This window comes from Marmota monax, unplaced genomic scaffold, assembly GCF_021218885.2.
Source record: "Marmota monax isolate L192 unplaced genomic scaffold, Marmota_monax_Labrador192_F-V1.1 WCK01_AAM20220418_F8-fsc00231, whole genome shotgun sequence".
Lineage (NCBI taxonomy): Eukaryota > Metazoa > Chordata > Mammalia > Rodentia > Sciuridae > Marmota > Marmota monax.
Window position 1 is genome coordinate 1,588,742 of NW_026693458.1, and position 27,940 is coordinate 1,616,681.

A 27,940-nucleotide genomic window follows, 5' to 3' on the forward strand; every position below is an offset into this window, starting at 1 on the left:
AACACTTTTATTAATGTGATTAAAAGCATGTAAAGCTGAGCACAGTGGTGCACATCTGTAATCCCAATGACTCAGGAGGCTGAGGCTGGAGGATTGCAAGTCAAGACCAGCCTCAGCAACTTAGCAAGGCCCTGAGCAATGTGGTGAGACCCTGTTTCAATAAATAAATAAATAGGACTGGGGATGGAGTTGAATAAAATAAAAAGGGCTGGGGAACGTAGCTAAGTGGTAAAGTGTCTCTGGGTTCAATCCACAATATGTATAAATAAATAAACAAATAAATAAATATGATGTTAAACAATATCAGTACTTTCTTCCTTTGCATAGAATGGCAATTTCGAAACTATTTTTTTGTGCATTCTAAGATTGATGAAATAACACAGTGTATATTATAGAAGCCAGGAATCTGTCAGAGAAAAAGTTGTAAATATGGGAAAGCGAAAGCAAATGGTAGAATAAGACATATGATATTGGGTTGAAATTGGAAGTGTCAATGGAAACTTTAATACACATGTGGGCTTTAATACACAGATAACTAGATATAAGAACGGGTACAGATGCTGAATGTGCACATGTATGTACATGGACGAACACGCGTACATCTACTTCCTAACTCCATCCAGAAAACAATCAACAACCAATGATATTCCCAAGACCATTAAGTTACTTTAAATCATGGCTTTTGAACACAATAGGCCAATAATGGACACAAGACTCCTCAGAGAAGCAGCTTATTATATGGTTGAAATGAAGAAAATATCAAATAAGCCTAGAACTTCTTGATGTCAAAAAGTGAGGAAGTTCTCAAAAAATGATAGGGAAATGGGCTAAAGGACAGAAGAACTTGAAGGGCTCCCCTGGAATAAGTATATTACCCCTCTCAAATCATTACAGGATTATAATATATTTAATAAAGTGTCCAAGAGTTCAGAGACATAAGGAAGTAAACTAATAAGCATGGTGTAGCAGAGGAAAAACTCTTCATTTCTGTAGAATTCTGATTAACAAATAAAGGAATGATGGAATTATTCCAGAATGATGGAATTAGAAAAATCAACATTTGACAAGCACCATAACAGATTTGAAGCACCAATATTTAAAATCTGTGCACAGAAATTTGAAAAGTAACTAACAGGGTATTTATATCATCTCAAAGTATCTCCCCAAAAGACAGTTTTGTAAATGCAAAGGACAGGACAACAATTTCACAGTGAATACTCAAGAGGTACTACCTTAACCAAGTGCCTAATGCTGACTAGAGCCAGATGGGAATAACCCACAGTAACTAACTCCTGATAGGATACACTAAAAAGAATTCAGCATCATTTTTGTATTCCTGCTAAAAATAATGTAAATTTAACCACAAGGAAACATTATTGATCAAATCCAAAATGCCAATGTTATTGTGACACACAAAGATATTATCAGGAAGAAGACTAAAACTTTAAAGTCAGAACTGTGGGTGTGTTTAGTGTTGTTTTTTTTTTTTTTTTCCCCTCCCAGCTAAATTCAGTTAAACTGAATGGGTACAGATGCAAGTAGTCAGGGATTTTACTTTAATCAGAACCGTATTTAATCAGAGCCAGAGAACTGCAAGCAAGGGTTCAGACAAGTGAGTGTAAACGTGTGTGTGTGTGAGAGAGAGCGAGAGAAGAAGGAAGGGAGCACAGTAGGTAAGGGCTATGAAATAGTGACAGGATCAGTGCACTGCAAATAATAGACAGGAATGGAAACACTAAGATATCTGGGTAGGAATGCATGAAACTAAAAAATATATGATATGGGGCTGGGACCCTAGCTCAATGTTAGAGCGCTTGTCTAGCACGTGTGAGGCACTGGGCTGAATTCTCACATATAAATAAATAAAATAAATGGTCCATCAACAGCCAAAAAAAAGATATAAAACACATTTCCAAAGTTAAGCCTCCTTTAACAGTTAAACACTACAAGTCAGTGAGATGCTGTTATTTTTTTCCTTTAAATGCACTTTCTCAATGAGCATATATTTCTCTAGAAACTCAAACAAAAGTTCGTTGACTGAAGTTTCCCAACTCGATGGGTAAGGCCGCCGCAAGGGCCTCGTGCTGGACCGAGGAAGCTTCCCCTGCGGAGGCCGTGCTCTGTTGGGGGAAACCCGATGCCTCCAGGCGGCCCAGTGCCGCCGCCGCCGCCGCCAGGGGCGCGTCTACCGCTTTCTCGCTCCAGGCTCCGTTTCCGAAGAGCCTCCGGAGCCTCTGGCGCCGGCCCCAGATTCACACCGTCCACCTCTGCGAAGCGTACCTGCCCCGCAAGCTGCAGTCAACTTAGCTGGATCCACCTACCTTACCCGTCCCGCTGGTGCGGGCTCTGACCGCGCTGCGACCCCAGGACTACACTTCCCGGCGGCCCTAGCGCCCAGGCCGCTTCTGCCCCGACAGGGCCTTCCGGCTGTGGATTGGCTGCTACCGCGCCGTTCTGCGCAGAGGCTCTCGGTCCTATGGGCGGGGCCGGCCGGTGGTCGTGGATCTCGTGGGCTGGCGCGCAGCGCTGGGATTGGATGGTGATGGTAGGCGTGGCACTTAGGCTTAGATATTTAATAGGACATGTAGCATTTACTGTACTTCCAGGATTTTCTACACAGTAGGCCTTTTGTCATTCATTTTCTTCCAAAGATTATGTAATTTCAGTCTTGATTTGTTTCAAACCAGTGGTTATTTAGATGGGCCATAAATGGATCTCTGGATGTTTCATGCTATACTATTATCAAGATTTTTGTTATAATTTTGTCAAAAAGCATGGTTAGACATCCATTCTTTTTTTCCAGAACTGATTATAGAGACACATTTCTACATCTTATTTCTGCTCTTTGGAAAGTCGTGCTCAGCTACACCATGTAGCGTTTCAGGCTTGCATAATATCTATGCAGCTTATGGTCTGAGTAAAATGCTTCATATATATTAGGGTCAGTTTGTGCTTTTGATTCTTCAGGGTAAACTTTATTCAATAAAGAAAAGTTGCTGGTGAAAGTCTCCCCAATTTTTATAACACCGATAGTACAACAATCATCATAAGAAATATGTAAACTGGTATACAACAAATTCTATTCCACAAATAATTATCCCGATGGCCAACGTTTGCCTAATATTTATTATAAAACAAATAAGCACTTTAGGTTTACAAACTTACTGATTCTCACACAATGAGGTAGAATTTCCACCTGTATTTCACAATGCATAAATATACTATCATAAAACATTAACAGTTTTTAAAACATAGATAAAAGATTTTGATTCCTAAAGATTAATAACAGTGCTTACATTTGGAAAGTGTACAGGGATCAGGATAGGCATGAAACAAGAACTTAGGAATTTCTGATGTTTAAATCTTTTTTCACAAGAATTGTATTTATGTATTATTTGCAATAAAAACTTTCCTAAAAAAGAAAAAAAAAACCAGATAAATGTACAAAGATATGTCTAGAAAAATTTTTATTTTTTAAAGGACATTGTTCATGACCTTCCCAACTTGGAGGCAAACAATCAAAGGTATTTGATAAATACAGCATCATAGGGAACCCAGTGAAGCCATTAACAGTTATAGGAGATCTATATACTGACAGGAAAATTTCTTTGGCACAGAAATGGTAGGTAAAAAATGTTATTATGGCATGTAAATATTTCATAAACACATATCATTGGATCCCACTGACAGTGGATTTTTTGATAGAAATAAAAGATTTTTCCCTTGTGCTTCTTTATATAACATAAAATTTTATGATATTTTCATAAAAGGGAAAGTAAGTCCATCTTTTTAAAACAAACAGATATAAATCTGTTATATAAAATATCAAATTTATATATTTAAATACTTTGAGTATCTGTAAAGGCAAATAAGGTCCTGAAACACAGGTCAATATTAATATAATGTGTCAATAACAGGAGGCAGTGCAAACATGTGGAATAAAGAAATTAATAAGAATTTGTGGTTAAATTATTGATTTAGACATATCCATACTTTTATAGTAAAATCTGAAATGGTTGCAAAGTTGATTCTGAATAAACTATGGTCTATTTAAGGAGATAAATTCACATGGTTACTTTCAAATAAGAACTTTTCTGATATTTACAATAAGGTTGTAAGTGTGGAATTTGGGAGGCTTAGTAAATTTTGTAGGCCATTGGTAGCTTTTCCTAACAATTACATTATAAGATGGTCTACTATTTTTTAACTCTCAGGTTTTAAAAAATCTGAACCATCAAAAAATCCTGTATGTATTTTTTTCCAGTCATAGAGTTAATCACCATTATGAATTCTCTGGTGTCGAATAAAGTTCCAACTCCTAGTAAAGGCCTTGCCACAGTTCTTGCATTCATAGGGTTTCTCACCTGTATGCATTTTCTTATGTATGGTGAAGTTTGAGTGGTAACTAAAGGTCTTTCCACATTCTTTACATTCATAGGGTCTCTTACCAGTGTGAAATCTCTGGTGTTGAGAAAGGTATGAGTTACAACTAAAGGTCTTTCCACATTCCTTGCATTCATAGGGTTTTTCACCAGTGTGAATTCTCTGATGCTGAATGAGGCTTGAGCTCCTAATAAAGGCTTTTCCACATTCTTTGCACTCATAGGGCTTCTCTCCAATGTGAATTCTCTGATGTTGAACAAGTTTTGAGGTCTTATTAAAGGCCTTCCCACATTCCTTACATTCATAGAATTTCTCAGCAGTATGGATTCTCTGATGTTTTGTAAGATAGGACTTCCAACAAAATGCTTTTCCACACTGCTTACATTCATAGGGTTTTTCACCAGTATGGATTCTTTGATGTTGAGAAAAATATGACATCCAACTAAAAGCCTTCCCACATTGTCTACATTCATAAGGTTTCTCACCAGTGTGAATCCTCTGATGTCGCAGAAGATATGGGCCACAACTAAAGGACTGACCACATTCCTTACATTCATAGGGTTTCTCACCAGTGTGAGTCTTCTGATGTCTTGAAAGTGCTGAACTACAACTGAAGGCCTTCCCACAGTCCCTACAGTCATAGGGTTTCTCACCACTGTGAGTTCTCTGGTGTTGAGTAAGTTGTGATCCACGACTAAAAGCCTTCCCACATTCCTTACAGTAATATGGTTTCTCCTCATTTCCAGATCTGTGGTATAGAGTAAGAGATACCTGCTGATCAAAAGCAGGTACATCTTCACGGGTGATTATTACTTTGCTGAAATGTGCTTCTTGATAAGAATATGGTCCCTCAAACTGGTCTTTACATTCCCAAATATCTTGGACACTTGAGCATGGCCTTATAATTCCTTCCATGAACTCTAATGGGAATGATTTTACATTACTAATTTTTCCCTTTAAAGGTTGATTCTTGGATGCAGACTTCAATGGTTGATCTGAAATGAAATAAAAATAAAACATTTGCTCCTCTCTTAATTTGGGAGAAATAAAACTTCTATGGTTGGAAAGATAGAAACAAAAAATCTTTTCAAATAAATTAATAGTGAATAGTAAGGCACTACTGACTAGAGCTGTGCCTTTCAACAAATGAACAAGGAAAACAAAGAATGAATAAATCCATATAGGAAGATGAAAGAAATGAATAAGAGATTGTCAATGATTCTCAAACATTTGTATGACTGAATTATTTGGGAGGATTGACAAATATATATTGTCCTACATGATCATCCAAATTGAAGGAAGGCTTGCTTGGTCATACATTTTTATAATACATTACCATACATGTGTATTGTCAAAAGGAGAGGAATATCATACCTATGACATGAATTAAATAAGTAAAACCAGAGGATATTTCTGAGGTGAAAGGACAGAAAGCTTGCTAATAAATAATATATTGGAAATGATCTGAAGTTAGGCTGATAAAAGGTAGAAATCCAGACTGATTATAACCTAAGGGAAACCATCAAATGAGTCATGCAGGAATGGATGGACTTAGGGAAGACTGCCATGGTTGGACTTCAAAATATGTGAATTTCTTGAAAATGCTTTTTTTTCTTTAAGAATTCCATGAAACATTATTTGTGGAGCAATGGCTACATTGGTGACAGATGGTGGGAGAAATCTGTAAGTTCAGATAAGTGGGACAAAATAAAATGGGTGATGTGGTATAGTAAGAATATTAAAATTGGGTTGTTTTATATCCCAGCACTAAAATACAAGCTTAAATTTGGAGACAAATCACTGAGTCACTCTGAGATCCTCTGCAGTAAAGGATTAACCTAGCCTGAATAAAGGTTTGACCCTTGCCCGCCACTTGGTAGAGAAACTCTTAAGGCTTGAATATGTCCTCCCTGACAATATTATATTTACCTAGTGTCATGAGCATGCTACGTCATTAATATAGACCAAACACGTTTGTTTCTTTCCACATTTTCAGATTTTACTGAAGAATAATAAATTCTCAGGTACACCACTTTCATCAGTGGCAGTTCACTGAAAATTGTGGATCACCTGATAGTCATAAACTGGGCAATCACAATTTCATTTGTTCCAATCTTAATTTCTTTTTTTTTAGATTTATAGGTTTTGCTTTTATTATTTTTTCTTAGTTTAATAGGTGGAGGTGGTATGTCTTGTTTTCCACATTTTTTATTGGTACATTGCAGATGTACATAATGTTGGGATTTGTTGTTACATATTTGTACATGCACACAATATAACAATATGATTTGGCCAGTATCACTTCTGGCATTTTCCCGTTCCTGCCCTCCCTCTAACCCCCTAGTCCCTTTCCTCTACTGAACTCCCTTTGATTTTTAGGAGATCTATACCACCTTCTTTTCCTTTTTCCTCTTTAGCTTCTGCATATGAGAGAAAACATATGATCCTTGACCTTTTGAGTTTGACTTATTTTGCTCAACATGATGGTTTCTAGTTCCACCCATTTTCCTGCAAATGACATAATTTCATTTTATTTATGGCTGAATGGGGTCAGGAAGCCACTCTGTCCTGTCTTGGGATGCTCCTTCTTTTATGGGTCTTGAGTGAGTGGGTAGCATCATTTGGTGGTCTGGCATGTTTGATGAGCTCATGTTTTGTCTGATATGAGTTTAATATGCGCATGTATCCATGTGCTTCTGATTAATTTTATAAGTTCAGAGGTGGTCATTTTTGGGGGGCAGGGGGTACTGGGGATTGACCATTGAGCTACATCCCCAGCCCTATTTTGTATTTCATTTAGAGACAAGGTCTCAATGAGTTGCTTAGCACTCACTTTTGCTGAAGCTGGCTTTGAACTTGTGATCCTCCTGCCTCATCCTCCTGAGCTGCTGGGATTATAAGCATGTGCCACTGCACCCAAGTACAGGTGGTTATCCTTACTAGCACAATTTATTTATCAGCTTATGCCTATGGTTATGGCAGGTAGATAGTGGTTATCTATTCCACCATGCGGCCTGCGCAATGGTTTCATTAATGAGGTTCTTGGCATAAAAGTTAGCTAGAAGAGATCGAAATAAAACACACAGACTCAGTTACCTTATTTCTATTGCCAGGTCCAAGACGGCTCCCCTCTCTGGTTCCCTCCTCTAACCGCCCAGCAGGGCAGCAAGGATTACTCAGGGCTAGCAGGAGAGAGAGAGAGTGAACACGCCTGGGAGTAGCCTTTTATTGGGGAACAAGAAATTCAGGGGAGAATTCCATCCAATGAAGGTTGAGGGGGGACTGCACTCCAAGGTCAGGGTCAGTGATTGGGCCCTTGGCGTCAGTGGTCAGTCACACCCCCACACGGACGGGTTCTCTCATCAGGAAAGGGCCGGGAAAGTTCCGACACAGCCAGAACGCCTCAGACCCTTAACGGGAGCCGCCCAGTCACGTGTCAGAATGGCTTCCCACAATCTATTTGTACAAACAAGGTGTGGAATCATTACACCTCAGCCCTTAAACACAAAACAGAGCAGCTTATAGCAAACTATTGCTTTACAAAATGGAGTAACAAAGGCTTAGGCACAGCCTGAAAACTTCTGTTCTATGCAGCATGGAGTAACTCAGAGCTTAAGTTACATAAAATAGTCTGTTAACATCTAATGAAAACCTTGGACACAAAAGCTTTGGTTGACAGTATTCCATGTGTATTGCCACATATTGTATCAGAAAAAGTAAAAAGTGCTATCCATGTGATTCCCCTGAAAAAGGACAAATGATAGCTCATATCACATTATTCCTGGACCCTCTCCTATGTGCCCCTTCTTTGCTGATCTGAATCTCTATTCTTCCAGTGTAATAAACCATGAATGTGGTTAAAACAGCTTCAAGCAATCTGATAATACATCTAGTAAACTCCTGAATCTAAGAGTGGGCTTGGTAATCTCAAAAACTACAGCTGGTATCAAAAGGTGGGGTTGCTAAAATGATTCTGGCTCACTGACACATAGTGAAATCATGGCTTGGGACAAAGAAGGTTGAAAGAGCAGTTGACAAAATTTGGATTCTCAGTAACTAGTTAATCCAAAACTGGAATCGTAGTTACTCATGCTCAGCTGGTTATTAGAAGTAAAAAGTTATCAGTGAACTTCAGAAATAACAGATCCACTTCCTGATGAATTGGTTCACTACTTACTTTTTTTTTTTTGCCCATATACTTTTTAATACTTACAGTTTGGTAAAATCGTTTTCAATAGATTACATTAAAATATTTTAGGTGGCAACCCAGCAATTGCACAATCCACTATAAGATTTTAACATCTAAGCAACATAGCTTTGTCTTAGGCCTGAAAGCTCTTGAGCTGTCTTATAACTTCTCTGTCAACCAAGCAAGTCTACTTAAGTGTTTAAATTTCAAAAGGCTGCTTTTTATAAAAGGCACCTGAGCTTCTCTTAATTTTGATGACATGACATTTACTCTTTATTCTATAACCAGAACCTTTATGGCAGTGACTTTCACATAGATGAGATTTTTCTACATGCCTTTAAACAATACATTTGGCAGTTCTAACCTATACCTGAATAGTAGAGACAATTGTCTTGCACTCTGGGCTGGGGCCACAGGCAGAGCAGCCAAGGCCTTCACATACTTGCTGACCTAAGTGGACTGCTTTTTAAGCAGTAGGACATGCAACCAGACTTCTCTTTTTTCTCTTGCCTGCCAATGTAGTTCACAGCCCTAACAGCCAAAGGCTGTGTAATTTAATCACAATATTTTAAATGATGTTGTGTTCTTAGATGGCTCCCTAGACACATTAAGAAAAGCAAATTAAAATGAAATAAGCAAACTACAAAATAAATGCCTTTGTTATTGTGATCTAGAATCTGGGCCGAGCTTGCATTTCATCTATTCTGAGCTACAGCCACAGGGATGCTACCAAAGGAAAAAATTATGCTGAAACAGTTATGGAAATTAGAGTAAGCTGCAAGAGAATGGAGAAAGACAGAAATATAAAGGGGAGATTCAAGAGACTCATCAAACAGGGTAGAAATCTTTAAAGGTTTTTGGTGTGTGTGTGTGTGTGTGTGTGTGTGCGCGCGCGCGCACGCATGCACGCATGCACTAGGGATGGAACCCAGGGCCTTATGCACGCTAAGCAAGTGCTCTACCACTGAGTTACACCCACACTCGTCTTTAAATTAAGAAATGGGATGAATAAGGTGGACATTGATGGAAGCAAACAAATGTCTCAGTACAATACTACTGGAAGGAAGGTGGATCAGTAGGAGTCTGTGTTGGTCCTTCAACACTGATGGGTGGTAAACAAAACTTGGGCTATTTATTATTCAAGAAGAACTTAAAATGCTGCAAGGCACAATCATTGTGTGATGCATACATATATCAAATTATGGTGTGATCAGACTCAACAGGGTAAAGATTGATGAAAGAGTCAGGGTCCCTCAGCCCAACCCCCAGCTAGGAATACAAAGGCTTTATGTACTCATAATGCACAAACACAAATTGACCAAGAGGTGAGGAAGAAACTTTTTGGAACTCCTTGACATGGAAACACAAAACAGAATGATTCAAACATCCACTAGAGAAACCCTACTGGGGGACAGAGTTAGAGTGTAAGGATATGAGAGCCACTGGTGGAACTGCTGAAACATGGATAAGAATTGGAATGAACAGACTTTACATTTTCTTTACCTAAATATATTAAATGACTAGACATTATATCTGACTGGGAATGCACTACCTAGTATTGTGAAACTATAAATTCAATATTTAAACACTACGGATTGCATATGCTAAATGGGAACCAACAGAACTGTCCAAGTTCATACAGGTTGATTTGACAGGATAGAATACTTTGTGGACAAAAAGTGATTACCAGTTTAATGACTTTGTTAGAAGCTTGGAAGTTCTCTGTCTAACCCCTCTGTGTGGAACATAGATGGGCCTATATAAAAGTCAATGAATACCACCTTGCAGCAACTGATTTTAGATGAGATTTCCAGATCTTGAAGTACAGTATACACCAACTGAGAAACACTAGCTTCCATAATTGAAACTGCCCATGTGATTAAAGATCATAAAAATCATGAAACCTGAGATGCTCACACAGTCTTTGAGCTATTTGATTATGTCTTACAGTCTTTAAATATGTGTGCTTCTTATATTTGAAGTTCTTTGAAGCTTGTGGATCCGTTTTGTCAAATTTTCGGTCATTCTTATATTTTTTCTGCTGCCAGTTCTCTTTGGAGTATACTCCAAACACTTGTATATTAGGTTGCCTAAGTTATTCCAAAAGTCACATCCACCCATTCCTCTTTTGCATTTCAGTTGCTGCTTTCCAGTTCACCAACCTTTTCTGAACATGAAATATTGAATCCACTGTACAACCCAATGCAGGCTTTTGGTTTTCTACTCTAGAAACAACATGGGTGCTTAAAAGGATGTTCTACGTCTGGCTCAACTTTTGAACACTTGGAATATAGTTATAACTTTAAAAATGTCTTCTAATATTTACCATTTCTTGGTTGGTTTTAACAAAAATTGTCCTCATTATGGATCCTTTTTCTATCTTGGCATGCACAGTAATCTTGTATTGAACATGAGGCATTGTGAATTGTCTTGTTGAGTACTAGATTTTGTATTCCTTTAAATAAGCTTTGAGATCATTAAATTACTTGAAAGTTGTCATCTGATCCTTTTAGATCTTTCTTTTAGAGTAGTTCTATGGCCTGACAGTTGAGGTAAGACACTGTGGAGCAGTCTCATCAGTGCATGAAGAGTTGTAAGGCTTTTCAGTCTGTCTGGATAGTGGGAGCAGGTATTTTCCTGGCTGTGTGAGTGCTGGGCATAGGTCCTTCTAGTCCTTCCAAATGGTTCTGGAAGCCTCAGGTATTTCCCCATCTGCTTACCAGTAATCTGTTGAACTCTTAAAGGAGCCCTTCTGCAGATCTTTAGTCTTCCCTCACTCTGCAGCTCATCCTTTTGTGCTCCTCTGAACATGTGCTGCCTTGATCACCCTGGACTCAGCTCCGTCTTCTCATGGAATTTGTTGGGCTCTTCCGACTTCTCTGAGCTGCATCCTAAGACTCACTGTCTCAACAAAGCAAGACGGGGCAATCACAGTGCCTTATTGGTTTCCTGTCTGTCGAGAATCACTGTCTTTATTCCTTGGAATCCAGACATGTTCCTGAAAAACTACTGTTGCATGTACTTTAAAATTTTGAGATGCAAGAGAATAAAACAAGTTCTTATTGCTCTGTTTGCAGGTAGTCTCTCCAGTCTCTTGCCATTACATGGAGGGGTTCCCCTAAATCCATTAACTTATTACACATATTTAGAAGAGTTGTTCTAACATTCTGTCTGCTAATTCCATCTGTCACTTCTGTTGACTATTTTTGCTATTTTCCTTCTTTTTCAACATCTAGTGTTTTATAATTGAATGCTAGAAATCGAGAATGTTATATTGTCAAATGCTTAACTTTGCTAATTTTTTTTTAGTTGTAGGTGGACACAGTATCTTATTTATTTATTTTTATGTGGTGTTGAGGATCGAACCTAGTGCCTCACACATGCGAGGCAAGCACTGTACCACTCACTGAGCTACAACCCCAGCCCAACTTTGCTAATTTTTATCAAAGATTTTTGTATTCTGTTCTAGTAGACAGGTGATTTAAGGATGTTTGATCCTTTCATGGATTTTATTAAGCTCTGTTAGGGTAGGGCTAGGATAGATTTTTCTATAGAATACTTTAATTCTATACTAGGGAGTGCACATTCTGGCTGTCTCATTTCTATGCTATCTTCTGGAACTGTTCAGATTACAGCTTGCTGCCATTCTTTGGCTGGCCTTGATGTGGCTTAATTCTATGTATGTTTGCTTTAGCACTCAGCAACAGTTTCATAGGAATCACTATATAGACTTCTGGAGTTCTTAGAGTATTTTTCTCTAGTTTTATCGTAGTCCATTTTATTTTATTTTTTTTGAGATAGAGTTTAGCTATGTTGCTCAGATTGGCTTCAAACTTGTGGTTCCCTGTCTCAGCCTTCCATGTAGCTGGGATTAGGCACACCTCAGAATACATGTTAAAGTCTTTACCCACACCTTTTGCTCATTTCAACCTAATTGAGGTAAGAAATTCTTCCATCATAACAGCAACCATAGAAGGGCTATTTATTTATACGCTAGATATTTTACATTTCTTATTATGTAATCACAGAATGAGTTAACTTTTTCCTTTTTGCACAAAAGGAACAGGGCTGTACATTCAGGAGGTCTGCAAGACCTTAAGATAAGTGATTCACTAGAATGACTCAGGACTCAGAACAGTTATACTCATGGATTCAGTTTATTACAGAGAAATTATACAGATTAAACTCAACACACGTGCACACACGCGCACACGCGCACACACACACACAGAGAAGGGTCCAGGAGAGTTCCAGGCATGAACTTCCAGGGCTACTGGCACCAATCAATGTAGAACTATCTTACTATGTCTGAGGCCTTTCTTCTGGAATCTGCCCCATAGCCACCAAGAGCTGAGAAACACTTGAGGTGATTCTAAATTTGGTCCTAGGAGAAAAGGCGCCGTCTACTGGTGACTTGGAGGAGTACCTTTTTGTATTCCTCCAGTAGCTAAGAAAATACTTAAATACAAATGTAGATGCAATAATTTTCAAGGGAGTAAAAGAAGACTGGTTGGTTAAAAAAGTAAAAGTGATCCATAGATCAAGGTCTACAAGGCTCACCTTCCAGACTCAAAGGTGTCACCTCCTCACAGATAGATGGATTACCACCTGTACTGCTCTTCTTCAACACTCTTGATTTCTGCCACTTATGTAAGGACTGGCTTTTAGCTGGCACTGGACCATCTGTCCAGGGCTCATGCCCTTGCTCCAATAAGGTGATCACAGCTGGTTTAGAAATAGAAAGTCCTGTTTACAGGAAAAAAAAAAACAGTTATGCTGGGATGTCCCAGAATTCATTTCTAGTCATTTGTTGAAGAAATAAGTGAAATTATAGGAAGGGACACAGAAAACCAGAAAAATTTCCACTGTAATGAAGCCACCTATTTCCATCTCCACAAAATTCAAACTCTCTGAGTGGAAAAGCACAAATTCAGAGTTATTTTAAAGGCAGCTAAATAATTCACAATGTAGAAAGCAGACATTCCTAACAGATCTTGAAATCTGTGGGGTAGATAGCCTTACCCACTGACACCAGGTTGCTGTAGTTCTCCAGCATCACATCTCTGTATAAAACTCTTTGCACAGAGTCCAGGTATTCCCACTCCTCTTGGGAGAAGTCTACAGTAACATCACTGAACACCACCACCCCCTGAAACGGCAAACATGAAGAGGCAGAAGGCAACAGTGTGCACAGAGAAGTAAGACAAGCAGAATGAAATGGGGAACCATTATGTGACAAAAATCTGGAGATGGGGAAATCTAAGGAAATGAGTGACTGAAGCAGGTTTTCGGGTCCTCAAACATTCCATTTCTCCAAGCAATTTTTTACAAATGGGTATTTCCACAATCCAGACATGTCTCAGTATGTGCAAAATCAAACTGTGGAATCTCATATAACAAAAAAAGTAGCATATGTGCAGGCAACCCAACAAAATTCGTGGCAAAATAAGTTCTAATAAGTATTTCTTTTCCCTTCTTTCTCGATGCCTTAGAAAGGACAAATTCTGAGATTCTTTACAAAATTACATCAAAAATAAAGTTTTTATAATACCTGGTATAGGGGCTGGGGTTGTGGCTCAGTGGTAGAGCACTCGCCTAGCAAGTGCAAGGCCCTGGGTTCGATCCTCAGCACCACATATAAATAAAGGTATCATGTGCAACTACATCTAAATAAATAAATAAATATTAAAAAAATAATAGCTGGTATAAAAACAAAAACCTAAAACTCCCAGGGAGAAAAACAGGTTCAATAATAGATGCAGAGGTGGCATGGCAAGGGGCTTCCTAAGAGACTCCTATAGAAAGGCAGACAGAGGAGCAACTCTTCTAATATCCCATGCCCAAACCATCACCCTTGTGAGCATGTTGAATAAAGACATTTCTAGATATGTACAGACTAAATGATATGTACCCCCTTCTTGGAGAGCTGTTGGAATACTAGTTCCATCATCACAAGGAGGTGAAACAAGAATGAGAAGACAAAAGATCTTCCATTCCCCAAAGAGGAAGTGTCACTGGGGTTACTGAATCAAAGACCTAGTATAATATGTAAAAGTGAATCTCAGATTAAAATCCTGTAACAGCCAAACGTCAGTTAGTCAAACCACTTTGGGTCATCCCAAAAGGCTTTAAAAGGCACGTTTTAGAAGAAAAGCAAAAGAATTAATGTATGTGTCCATGAGGAAAATGTCATTAATAGGCATATGACAGTATTGATGTATTACTAGAAAAACTGACACACATGACGGGTTTCTTTTAAAAACATGGCAATAAACTCCAGGTACTGTGATAAGATGTGCCATGTCCTTTCTGAGGTAAAGACAAACTGTGACTTAGTGGCTGCTGAAATAGGCACCAATCAGAATTTATTGGACAAATCTGTAATACTGAAATATTTACCAGTCACTGCCTGAATGGAGTAAGTAATTTTTATAATATTGGGTCTGGGGGCTTAAATGGATGGGACCACAGCATTAGGTTTGTAGGATCCACCATGAGGCACCATTTCTACTTTCCAAGATTAATAAGAAGTCAAATTATGCAGTTAAAGGGCAGAGTACTGGAGGTAAACACCCCTCCTCCAAATAGGTCTTAGATATTAGGCCTCAATCTTTAAAAGCCCTATTTTAATTTATATCAGGTCACTGTGATAGGCAGAGAATAATGGCCCCTTAAAGACATCCATTCCCTAGTCCCTGGAAACTATGAAAATGTTACTTAGTAAAGGGACTTTTCTAGATGTGATAAAATTAAGGCTGTTGGGATGGAGATTATGTGGGTTATATAGGTGGGCACAATGTGGTTGTTAGGCCTTTTAGTCAAGAGAAAGAAAGAATGGTCAGAGTCAGGGGAAGACTTCAAGATGCTATGCTGCTGGCCAGGAGGATGAGGCAGTAAGCCAAGGAATATGAGTGGCCTCTAGAAGATGGTAAAGGCAAGGAGACAGACCCGCCCATACAGCCTCCAGAGGGCATGAGACTGTGGATACACTGAAAGTCACATGGGAATTCTGATCTCCACAAGTAGAAGATAAAAAATTTTGTCTTTTAAGCCAATGTTTGTAGTAATTACAGAAATAATCAGAAACAAATATAACCACATTAATTATTTTAACTGGAGGTAAAGGTCCACAGGACGCCATTTTGCTAAGACTAATAATGTAAATGCCAGACTTGATTTTAATTTACAGCTTACTAGGTTGGAGCACCCATGCCTGTTATGGTATGTTTTGGGGCAATGGGTGCTAAGACTGTGAGGAATTTATAAAACAAATACATCTATGATTAAGTGAGGCATGCCTCTTCTCTATTTTGTATTCAGTGACTCCCTTACAATTATAGGGAGTACCTTGTTTAATTTTGAAGCAATTCCAAGTATGACTATAGTTTGAGCTCCAATATTGATTTTCAGTCCCACAGATTTGCCAATTTTCTCTGTGCATTGTGATAAATATTAAAAGTTAACTTTGTTGTGAAAGTGCAAAAGCTACATATTTTCATCTTTTTTATTGTATAAATTCTTTTAGTGTGTTTAGTTTCCATTGGGCTTCTGTTTGTGAACTTCTGTTTTAGTTCTCTACTTTCTCTCCCCATATCCAGGTTTAGTTCATACATCTATCATTTAGAAAAAATTACTGTCCCCCCCCCCTTTGGCTACTGGACATATATTCTAGGGGAGAGGGGCTTTACTCTGCTTACTTCATTAATTTCTTCTTCTACAGTCTCAAATCAGCAGCTGTGATAATGTGTTAATTCAACTTCTGTGACAGTGGTTGAATTAACCACTTGGCTGTGCCACAGTACCATGAGTAAGGTTTCCCCCATAACCCAAACAGAATCCCTGGAAGATTTTTTTTTGGGGGGGGAATGCTCTACCACTGAGCTATATCTCAGCCCTTTTCTTATTTTTTTTTTTTTTAGATAGGATCTCACTAAGTTGCCCAGGCTGTCTTTGAATTTGTGATTCTCCTGCCTCAGCCTCCCCAGTTGCTGAGATTGCAGGCCTTGCTACTGTGCCTGGCTGCAGGATTTTTAAATAGAAATTGACACACTGATTCTAAAATGTATAATATTGATCAAATGAAACATTGTTCAAAATATTAACAGTAGTTGCTTACAGACTGGGATTTTTAACAATCTTTGTTAGTTTGTATATTTTCCAATCTCTAAAAAGATGCTTACAATAACCAAAGAATGGAAATCCAAATGACTGCCAACATCAGAACTGGACAGCCCATACCTGCTGAACCCTCACCCAGCATGGTGAGGCCCTGGGTTCAATCTCTAGCAATGCAAACAAAAAACAAACAAACAAAATGAACAGAGCATGATATTTTCAAACAATAACACACAGCAAGGAAGATGTGTGAATTTCAAGTAAATACAGCAACATGAATGATGCTGAAACAAAATACAGACATAAAGGAACCAGACACAAAAGGGCCTACACTACTTGATTCTATTTATATGAAGTTCAGAAACCAATTTAATGGTAGAAGTCAGAACAAGTTACCCTTGCAGGGCAGGGAAAAGTGGTGGGAAAGTAGAAGTAGGAATGAAATTTGGTAATTTTCCCTTTTTTTTAATTTTAAAATTTGCTCCAATTAGTAATACATGACAGCTGAATTATTTTGACAAACTGTACACAAACGGAGCACAACTTTTCATTCCTCTGGCTGTGATGCAGTCACACCTGTAGTATAATCATACATGTAAAGAGAGTAATAATATCTGTCTCATTGCACCATGCAGTAATTTTCTCTTATTTGATCTGAGTGATGTTACCAGGAATCAGGTTAGTGAAAATTCACCACACATTCATATACTTGCACTTTTTTTCTACTTTTGTTAGTATTCAATAAAAACTTAAAGGAAACCAAGATGAAGGAATAATAATACATACTGATGTAGAAACAAGGAATTAAGAGTCAAGGAAACTGTTTACTGCTAGGAAAGCTGCAAAGTGGCACAACTATTTGAAGTACTTGGCAATTAAATAAAAAAAAGCTGAAACAGGCAGGCATATTCTATTACCCAGCAATTCCATCCTAAATGTATAATCCTAGAGAAATGTGAATTCCTGTTCATCGCTAGTTATGTGCAAAAATGTTCTAGCAGCATTATATGGAATAGCCCAAAATTGGGAGGGGGGGGCAAGTAATCATCAACAATGTAAAGGACATATAAATTAACTGATTTCATGTAAGGGTATGCTACTCAACAAAATGAAAAAAAAAACCAGATTTAATTATAACGTTAAAAGTAGCATAATATGAAAGGATAGAAACGGTTACATAAAGTTAACAAAAAGAATAAATGGTATCATTTACTGAGGCATATCATAAAGTTAACAAAAAGTAAAAACACATGTTATCATTTATTGATGCAAACTTGGTAGGTAAAACTATAATGAAAAAACTGATTATCATAAAACGTGTCAGAGGGAAGAAGGGTCTTGATTGGGTTACTGAAGTGTTTGCAGTCTTCTGTATTGCCAGGGCCAAAGGTTACCGGAGTGTGCTCTGTATTTCTTTTTTATTTTATTTATTTATTTGTTTGTTTATTTTTATGTGGTGCTGAGGATCGAACCCAGGGGCTCAGGAGTGCAAGAGGTGCTCTACCACTAAGCTAGAGCCCCAGCCCTACTCTGTATTTCTTAGTAAATTCTCCATATGTTTTATAATGAAAGCAAAAAAAAAATCATTGCACAAAGAAATATTATGTGACCATGAAAACGTTGATTTCATTAAGTATTTAAAGACAAAGTTACAATGTAAATTTAAACAATACTGTTGATTATAAAACCATAAAAATAGTATAAGTATACACACTAGAATGAAATAAAACTACATCAAAATATTAATGGTGATCGTTTGGAGACTGGAATTCTAACATTCTTCTTTGTTATGTTGTGTATTTTCCAAGTCCTCGAAAAAGACAATATAATTTTATAATAAAAATCAATAAACTGAAAACTCTGGTCAAATTATGGTGGAACGCTGGGGTCGGGTGCGATGCACGGGGCCTTCACCCCCCGAACATCGTTCCCCACAGTAAACACTAGAAATCGGGTCACTCGGTCCCACTTAACTCCAGGGTAAATCGGGCAAGACTTTTAAGCAAGCAAGCAAATCAAAACAGAAAAATCGACAGCCACAATAAAGAAAGCCAGAAAAGGCCCAGCTACCTGGTAGGTGGCAGCCATTATTCCTCCTCGGCGCCGCGCGGAGCGGAACCCGAACGGAGAAAGAATCCCTGAGACGTCAGGTTTTTCTTGGGAGTCCAACCCACCAGATCGGAAATCACCTCAGCTCCAGCGCCCACCCCGACGCCCACGGCTCCCACAGGGTCCCACGGTGCGACCGGCCCGCCAACTCCAGCGTCGCACGCCACAGGAGTCCAGAGGTCACGGCGAGGGCAGGCCCCGCTCCAGGCCCCGCCGCGCAGGACACCCACCTTCTCGCCCCGCCTCCACGCACACCCACCACGCCGCGCAGCCCCGCCCCACCGCACGCCCGCTCCACGCCCCACCTCACGGCTCCCGGGGCTCGGCACACCCGCGTCCCCGTCTAAGCCCCGCCCCATGCAGCCCACGTGCTCGCCTTCGCCCCGCCCCGCCCCCCGCAGAGCCAGCTCTCCCTGCACTAGCACGGCCCTGTCAGTTAGCAGTGCAGACCCCCAGCGCCTGTCTCGGTGAGGGGAACCCTGGGCCCGGCTTTCACCTCTGCCAGGTCTGGTCAGCGCCCGGCACCTGGAGGGAAACAGTGCAGGGCGGGGCCCGGGCTCCTAACCCACGCCGCCCTAGAGTCCTTCAGGCGCCGCCCTTGCTCCGCCGCGGCGCCCCTACCCCGGCCTCCCCGAGGCTCTGGAAGACTGGCGGGCGCGGGCGGACGGGGCGCGGCCCGGGCCGCTAGATCTGCAGGGCCTTGAAGGCTGCGGGAGCGGCGTGTGCGCGGGCGGCGGGCCGGACTCCCCGCAGTTGCCCATCTGGGCCTCCGTGGGCCTGCCCGGCCCTGAGAGGGTCAGCAGTCCGGCCCGGCTCGCGAGGACGTGCGCAATACGGAGGCCCTTATCCCGGGCTCCGGCGGGGCTGTGTGGACCGGGTGGGCGAAGGGACGGGGGCCGGCAGCCTCGAGCTTGGGCCTGGAGGAGTGCGGCGGGGCAAGGCTGAGTGTTTTCTAGTGAGTCGGAGTTTGGGTGCCGGGAAGTAGGAAACTGCGGGGAGGCAGAGCGGGCGACGGGATCGCGGGCAACTGCCAGGTGGGAGACTGGGGCGCCTCGGTCCAGAGGCTCCCTAGCCCGCACTTCAAAGTTTTAATGGGAGAAGCATATTTGGACCCAAATCTGAAGGAGATAATAAAGAATAAGGCAATCTCAATAATTGATATTATCTGTCCATACCAAGCCTCCAGAAATTCATGGATTGCAATTTAGGTTTACCTACACAGGCACTGGTTCTTGCAGATATTTTTGCACACGAGTTTCTGCTCCAGTAAATTTGAGGTCATAAAATAAGTCCCAATAGTCAGGTGTGATAGTTCACTCCTGTAATCAGTAATTCTGTAATTCAAGGGACTCAGGAAGCTGAGGCAGGAGAAGCAAAAATTCAAGGCCAGCCTTAGCAACTTAGTGAGAAGACCCTCAGCAAAACAAATTAAAAAATAAAAAGGACTAGGTAAAGGAGTAGAACAGTGGTTACCAGATGCTGAAGAGTGGGGAAGATTGAAGGGGGTAATATTGGTCAAAGGGAATGAACTTTCAGTTATAAGAGGTATCAAGTATAGCACCACGAGCACAGTTAATTTACTTGAGGGCTGGGGTCGTGGCTCTGCGGTGGAGCGCTCGCCTAGCACGTGCGGGGCCCTAGGTTCGATCCTGGGTTAGGGTTAGGCTGAGGCGCCACATAAAAATAAATAAATGAAGGTATTGTGTCCAACTACAACTAAAAAAATGAATTTTTTTTTTTTTTAAATTATTTGAAATTTGTTGCTCTGGGCCTAATCTTAAAAATCCACACTGCCATCTAGTGCTCACACATAATGACGAAATCACCAGTGAACTCTCCCCAAGACAAAAATCATAATAACAAAGACCTAAATATTCTAATACACATAATGCAGTAAAATAGTTTGAATGCATCTATCTTTACATGTTCAGCATTCTTGAGGATTCTAAATGATTCCATCCAATGGATCCAATCTCAGGTAAGGTCAAAAAGAAAAAAATTCTTGCTGTGGTATGAAGGGACTAATAACATTCACATTATTCTTCCTCCAAGTTTCATGGACTTTTTCATAACATTTTCAAGTTTTAAAATTTTGGAAAGAGCAAAGCTTTTTATTCTTTTAACCCCAAATTAATTGCTGTGCTTATTAATGTTCCAACTCCCTAATCCTTGGTCCCCACTAACTCCCCTATAGCTCTTCCCCACTTTTGTGTATCTACCTTGGGCCTATATGTTGGCTTTTAAAAAGAAGGACCACTCCCACTTCAGGAAGAGTGCTGCCTTCCAAAGCAGGCAGGCTCAGCCTCCCTTCACACCTGGAACCATACAGCACTGGGGGGGGGGGGCGCAGAATACAAAAGCCAGGTCCAGAAGAAGCTAAAGAATCCTCCTTAGTTCATCCAACAGAGACCAGCCGGGCATCCTGTTAGAAACCTAGATGAGGAAATAGCACGGCCCTCATACTATTAACCACCTACAGTGGAATCACCTGGGTGTCCTGGTGTGATGTGACATTGAGCACAGCATTAATGTGAACTTGCACACACTAGTAGACAGGGAGGAAAGACCCAGCAACACTATTTCACCAACATAAAAGACCAACTCTCGATGTGTCATGCTCAGGAAGTACAATGATGCTATTATGAAGATTTTTAAACAATAATTTTGCAAAGTCTATAGTTGCATTAAGAGCCTGCTTTGATTGGTCTTCGATGCTCCATGTGTGTGCAGTGTGGCTGTCTTTTTCACTTTAGGACAGACAGAAAGGCATCTGCAAAACATTCATTCAATAGGCTGGCGAAGGAAGTCAAAGACACAAAGGTGTGACCTACAACAATGAGAATAATACATGATAGTAGAACTCTGAAGTAAAAATATTGCTCTTGATCAAGTTATAAAATCATTTTTGGAACTAAAATAGTAACAATCCACAGCTGACAGCATTACAGGTCCATGTGTGTTAGTATTACAGACCTGTGTGCAGTTCTTCCCAGTGGACACAAAAGTCTCTGTGAACCGCTGCAGTGAAGTGGGTAGCATGGGTCACCCAGGAGAGCCACACCTGCAGCAGCAATGGATTCTGAAATGGGAGATTTATGGTCTCAACGCTGACAGCCCAGGGAAACATAAACAGGGAAGAAAGAAAAGCTTTGAGAGAGACCTAGTTAAGATAGTCTCTGCCTCAACCACAGAACTGACAAAGATCACAATCCACATTTCATATCTAGGTTCATATAGGAGAACCATTTTCCTGGACAACAGAACAGAATCAAATCATTTGAAGAGATTGGGGACCATGGGCTTTGAATCTCAAAGGTGGCAGCATCAGGCATCTGCTCCAGGGAACAAGGAACTCAGGCTGGGCTCTCTCCTCTCATTTCCCATGGGGACATTTATGACCCCTGTGACTGGACCTACCACATATAGAGTAAGTACCCCATGAAGTCAAACGGTCATAGATATTGCAAACCACTGCTAGGGACACAGACAAAAGGATAAATTACAAGAAAAAGTTCATTGGTAAGTACAATGGTCATAGATTCAAACCAGATTAAATATATAAAATAATCTGACAAATGATGTGCTGAGAGATAAAGGCATATATTTTATTTAATAAGTCCCAGCTAGCCAGGGAAGGTAGCCTGTATGGAGAGTGAATGGGCCCTGGCCATCAGCTGATCCTGCAGTGCAGATAAAAGCCCAAGCCTGGGAAACATTCCTTGCCAAAAGGCCAGGGTGCAAACAGCCTTGATACTCAGCTCTGACGTCAGTAGTTTTCAGACATTCCAGTACAATGGGGTTTCTCGGTACAGCAGGCTAGCCACAAAAATGTTTCTAAGTTTTTAGTGCACAAAGAAGCCTCTTGAAAACTCACAAGCCTTGAACAATCTACAAAGCCTCTATAGTGAAAATTCCTGGTTATGAGACCCTATATAATAAACCTGCTGAGCTAGTTCTGGGGTCACTGTTCCTCCATTGGAGGGCAGTATCCCACCTGGTCCCAGTTTTCCTTAAAAATGTCTGTGTTTTTCTTGATCTCAGGTCACCCCTACTCGAGATCCTTCGTTGTTGCTGTGCAGGTCGCAGCAAGTGGTGCCCAACGAGGGGCTTGAGTACAGGGGAACTTGAAAAAGAATAATTAGATGAGAACATTCTTGGAAAAATGAATGTATAAAATTTTGAGATCCCAACAAAAGAAAAGGTCACTGTGTAGCATAGCAAAATTTTGAGGTGACCAAAGAAGAGGTTGCAAGTAAGGAGCAAATATCAATAGCAGGGTATCAGTAGCTGTGGGAGACCAACCTTACATGTGACTGGGTTACACTCCCTGGCTGGGTGCTGAGGCACTCAGTTGCAAAAACGTGGCAGAGCTTTCCTCACCCTTCTTGGGTGCGAGGGTCGGTGTCTGGTGCATGGGTGTGTCTTGCTACAGCCCCATGGGTGAAACTACGCTCACCTGTTCCTTTGTAATATAACCCCTTGCCCTGTTTAGGATAGAATTTTCCATGGAAGTGCCTTCCGTGTGTCCCCTTCTCTTACTGTTCCCTTGGGTGTGGCCCTACCCAGGTGTCAGTCAACCTGCTGACAGTGGACATCATGAAGATAGACTCAGCCCCCTGAAACCTGACCCCTTGCCTCATCTGAATAGCTTCTCCTCAATAAAAGGGGTCAGCTCATGCTCTCGATCTCTCTCTTCCTGCGGACCCTTAAGGTCAGAGGAGCCGTCACAGCGACCCCAAAGAAAAAGGTATTTGTGTCTCTTGTGTGGTTATTTCGTGCAGCCCAGTTAGCCCAGTTTAACTAGAGTGACCCCTGAGCCTTTTAGTCGGAGAACAGAAACCCGGCAAGTAGCTGGGTGTGAAACATGGGGAATTCAGGTTCTCACAAGAGGACCTTAATGTGCAAATGCTTAGAGTAATGCTTAAAGCTTGAGGGCATTGATTAAAAGTCATCAACTTGCTGAAGTTTTAAACTTGCCCTTGGTTCCTAGAGGAAGGCACTTTAGATACCTAGGAGAAGGTGGGAAAGCAGCTGCATACTCACTGTATCAGTGAGGGTCCAGATGAAATTCTCATGTCAATTTTTACTTTGTAGTCATTAATTTGGGACTTTTTAGATCCCACCAGAGGAAAAACATGAACTATAGCACCACACCTTAAGCGATTTGTTTTCCAAAAGGGAAAAATGGTTAAAATGCTCTATATATGAGGTTTTTGCCTCTTAAGCTCACAATAGTAGCTTCCTTTATGTCTTAGGTTCTGCCAGCTCTCTCTCTCCAAGGCTTGCATCTGAAATGTAAAATAGAGGCGAATGGCCCAAACCAGTTTAAGACCAAAGGGAAAAAAACAGTTGCTTTTAATTCAAGTTGCTATGGGACCTCAACAGCTGGCTACCTTGTCTGCTCTGGCACTCTGCCACCCTGTGTTCCTAGCAAGTTCCTCCCTAAACAGCACAGCAAGAAAAAATAAATTAATCTCACATATACAAGTCTTTTTTACTTTGAAAATCTTTACCTGAGGATTTCAGGGCTCTCACATTCTTTAAATATCTGGACTGACTCAGGGAGAGATCACACTGTCACTTACATATGATAACCCCACTATTGGTGTGTCTAAACTTGAATATTTGAAATTTTCAAAATAGAGAGGAAAACAGAATAAAAGAGATCTGCTTTCGATAAAATAAAATCTCTGGAACACTATGAAGGCGGTTCTCTGAGGAAAGTTCATAGCACTGAGCTCATTCATTAGAAGAATAGTAAATCACCAAATAAATAACCTAACATTACATCTCAAGAACCTGGAAAAAGAAAAACAAATCAACACCAAAAGCAGTAGAATGCAGAAAATAATTAAAATCAGAGCTGAATTCAATAAAACTGAAATAAATAAAAAATTCAAAAAAATGAACAAAAAGTTGGTTCTTTAAAAAAATTAATAAAATTGATAAACCTTTAGCCATACTAACCAAGAGAAAGAGGGGGAAAAGCTAAAATTTCTAAAATTCATGATGAAAAAGGAAATGTCACCATGGATACTACTGAAATACAAAATCAGAAACTATTTTGAAAACTTGTACTCCAGTAAAATAGAATATCTTGAAGACATCAACAAATTTTTAGACATATTGACCTACCCAAAGAGAACTTGGAGGACAGGAAATTTAAACAGATATATTTCAAGCAATGAAATTGAAGACACCATCAAAAGTCTACTGACAAAGAAAAGCACAAGATCAGAAAACTTGGAATGGAACCACCATTTGACAGTTATCCCACTCCTCCTCAGTATATACACAAAGAACTTAGAATACTACAGTGACTCAGCCACATCAGTGTTTATAGCAGCTCAATTCACATTTAGCAAAGCTATGGAACCAGCCCAGGTGCCTTGCAACAGATGAATGGATAAAGAAATTTTGTGCATGCCTACAATCCCAGCAGCTCAGGACAGGAGGATTGTGAGTTTAAAGCCAACCTCAACAATGATGAGGCAATAAACAACTCAGTGAGACCCTGTCTCTAGATAAAATACAAAACAGGGCTGGGGATGAGGCTCAGTGGTCAAGTGTCCCTGATTCAATCCCCAGTACCAAAAAAGAAAATTTGGTATATATATACACAATGGAATATTATTTATTCATAAAAAGAAATGACTTTATGCCTTTTATAGGAAAATGGATGGATGTGGAAACTATTGTTAAACAAAATGATCAAAAAAAAAAAAAACCAATTTTTTTTTTGTTGTTGTTCTGAATGTTGTGATGTGTGGATGGTAACACACAACAAGGAGGGGAAGGGAAGAATAGAAGTTCAGTAGATTAGACAAAGGGGAATGAAGGGAAGGGAGGGGGGACAGGAATAGGCAAGACATGGTTCGGACTTAATCATTATGTTGAAGTCTTAAACACATGAATTGGACTTAACTTTCCTATGTATATCTATAATATAACAGAGTGAATCTCTACATCATGTGTAACCACAAGACTAGGATCCTAATTAGAATAAGGCATACTCCATGTTTGTATAAATATGTCATGTATAACTATAAAGAATAAGTAAAAAAATTTTTAAAAATCAATTCCATTTGTGCAGGAATAAATTTAAGCTAGAAGGTGGAATATTTATCCACTAAACACCACAAATCATTGCTGAAAAAAATAAAGGCATAAAGTGAAAAAAATCCCATGTTCATGGATGGAAGTCTTAATACTGTTAAGATTGCATACAACCTGAAGTAAGCCATCTACAGTTACAGTGCAATGCATATCAAAATCTTTTTTTAATTTGGCAAAAATGGAAAAGTCAAAAGTAAAGTTCATATGTAATCAAAAGGAATATGAAATAGGTAAAACAATGTTGACAAGAAGGAACACACTTCCTAATTTCAAAACTTACTATACAGCTATAGCAATCAAAATTTATAGATCTGGCATAATGATAGACATATAAACCAATGGAATGGAATTAAAAGTCCAGTAACAAACTCATATTATCTACCGTTTTCTGATTTTTGACAAGGGTACCAAGACAATTTGATAGGGAAAGAATGTTTTCTTCAAAAAGTGGTACAGAAACCACTGCATATCCACATGCCAAAATGTAAACTTTGACCCCTACCTGACACAAAAGTTAATTTGAGATGGGTTGAAGTCCTAAACATAAGAACTAAAACTACAAAACTATTAGAAGAAAACAGAAAGGTAAATATTCATGACTTTGGATTTGAAAAAGTATTTTTTAGATGACTTAGAAAACACAAGCAACAAAAGAAAAAAAAACAAGCCTGACTTTGTCAAAATTTAAAACTTCTATCCATCAATGGCTATTACTCTATCATTCAGAATTTCCAAAGAACTTGCATAATTCATCAACAGAAAGACAAATATCTCAATTAAAAAACAGACAAAGGACTTCAACATACTTCTTCAAAGAAACTATCAATGGCAAACATAGCACTTGAAAAGATGTTCAACATCATTAGGGAAATGCAAACTAAACTGTAATGAGATTCTACCTCAAACCCAATAGGATGGCTATAAAGAACAAAACAGAAGATAACAAGTACTAGCAAGGATGTGGAGAAATTGTAGCCATCCTATATTGCTGATAGGAATTAAGAAGTGTGCCATGGTTGTGGAAAACTGGTAATGTCTCAGAATTAGCACATAACCCAAAAATTCTACTCCCATCCAGAATGAACTGAAAACATATTCATATATGTTCACAGAGCACTATTCATAATAATCCCAGAGAGAAAAACCCAAATGTCCATCAACTGATGCATAAACAAAAATTACACACACATAATGGAATATAATTCAACCTTAGAAATAAATTTTGATACATGCTACAACATGGATGAACCTTAAAAAATGCTAAGTAAAAAGTCAAGACACAAAAGAGCACATATTGTATGATTCTTTTCATATGAAATGAACTCCAAATAGGCAAACCTATATATAGAGAAAGTAGATTACTGATTGCATGGGGATGGGAGAATTAAGAACAGCTGCTAATGGGTAAAGGATTTCTTTTTGGGGAGAGAGGGAAGTGTTTAATAATTAGTGCAAATGGTCACACAACATTGTGAATATACAGAAACCACTGAATTGTATACTTTAAAATAGATGAAAAGGTGATTTTGATAGTTTGAAAAACAGATGCTATGGGAGCATTTTAAAAATTATGATAAAATATTGATGGGCATGGTGGCACATGCCTGCAATTCCAGTGGCTTCGGAGGCTTAGGCAGGAGGATTGTGAGTTCAAAGCCAGCCTCAGCAACAGCAATGCACTAAGCAACTCAGGGAGACCCTATCTCTAAATAAAATACAAAATAGGGCTGGGGATGTGGCTCAGTGGTTGAGTTCAATCCCTGATACACACCCCCAAAAATTATAATAATAATTTTATACATAAGTATTATGTAATTTAATATTAACCATTTTAACCATGTTTAAGGGTGCAATTTAGTGGTATTAAGTAAATTCACATTTTTTAAAAAATATTTATCTTTTAGTTGTAGTTGGACTCAATATCTTTATTTTTATGCGTGCTAAGGATTGAACCCAGGGCCTCCCATGTGCTAGGCGCAGGCAGCTGAGCCACAACCCCAGCTGTAAATTCACATTGTTATGCAAATT

The 27,940-nt window shown here is 39.6% G+C and overlaps 1 protein-coding gene across 2 annotated transcripts; it reads right to left on the bottom strand.

Annotated features, from left to right (window-relative positions):
- Positions 1-475: 475 nt before the first annotated feature.
- On the bottom strand, positions 476-19,019 carry LOC124101626 (zinc finger protein 383). Of its 2 annotated transcripts, none has more exons than XM_046457693.2 (4): positions 16,753-19,019; positions 13,595-13,721; positions 13,133-13,318; positions 476-5,378 (listed from the first exon to the last, which is right to left on the bottom strand). In XM_046457693.2, the coding sequence occupies exons 2-4, from the start codon at positions 13,626-13,628 to the stop codon at positions 4,273-4,275; spliced, it is 1,326 nt and encodes a 441-aa protein (XP_046313649.1). In that variant the 5' UTR covers positions 13,629-13,721; positions 16,753-19,019; the 3' UTR covers positions 476-4,272. The 2 variants fall into 2 exon arrangements, with proteins under 2 accessions (XP_046313649.1, XP_046313648.1); XM_046457692.2 differs by having other exon boundaries at positions 18,758-19,017.
- Positions 19,020-27,940: the final 8,921 nt, after the last annotated feature.

Bases quoted from the DNA above. Each gene is read 5' to 3' on its own strand.
- LOC124101626 (XM_046457692.2), bottom strand. The intron at 13,319-13,594 runs GTAAGGCTATCT...TCCTGTAAACAG, and splicing joins CAGCAACCTGGTGTCAGTGG to GACTTTCTATTTCTAAACCA. The intron at 5,379-13,132 runs GTGAGCCTTGTA...ATTTCATTTCAG, and splicing joins GACACCTTTGAGTCTGGAAG to ATCAACCATTGAAGTCTGCA.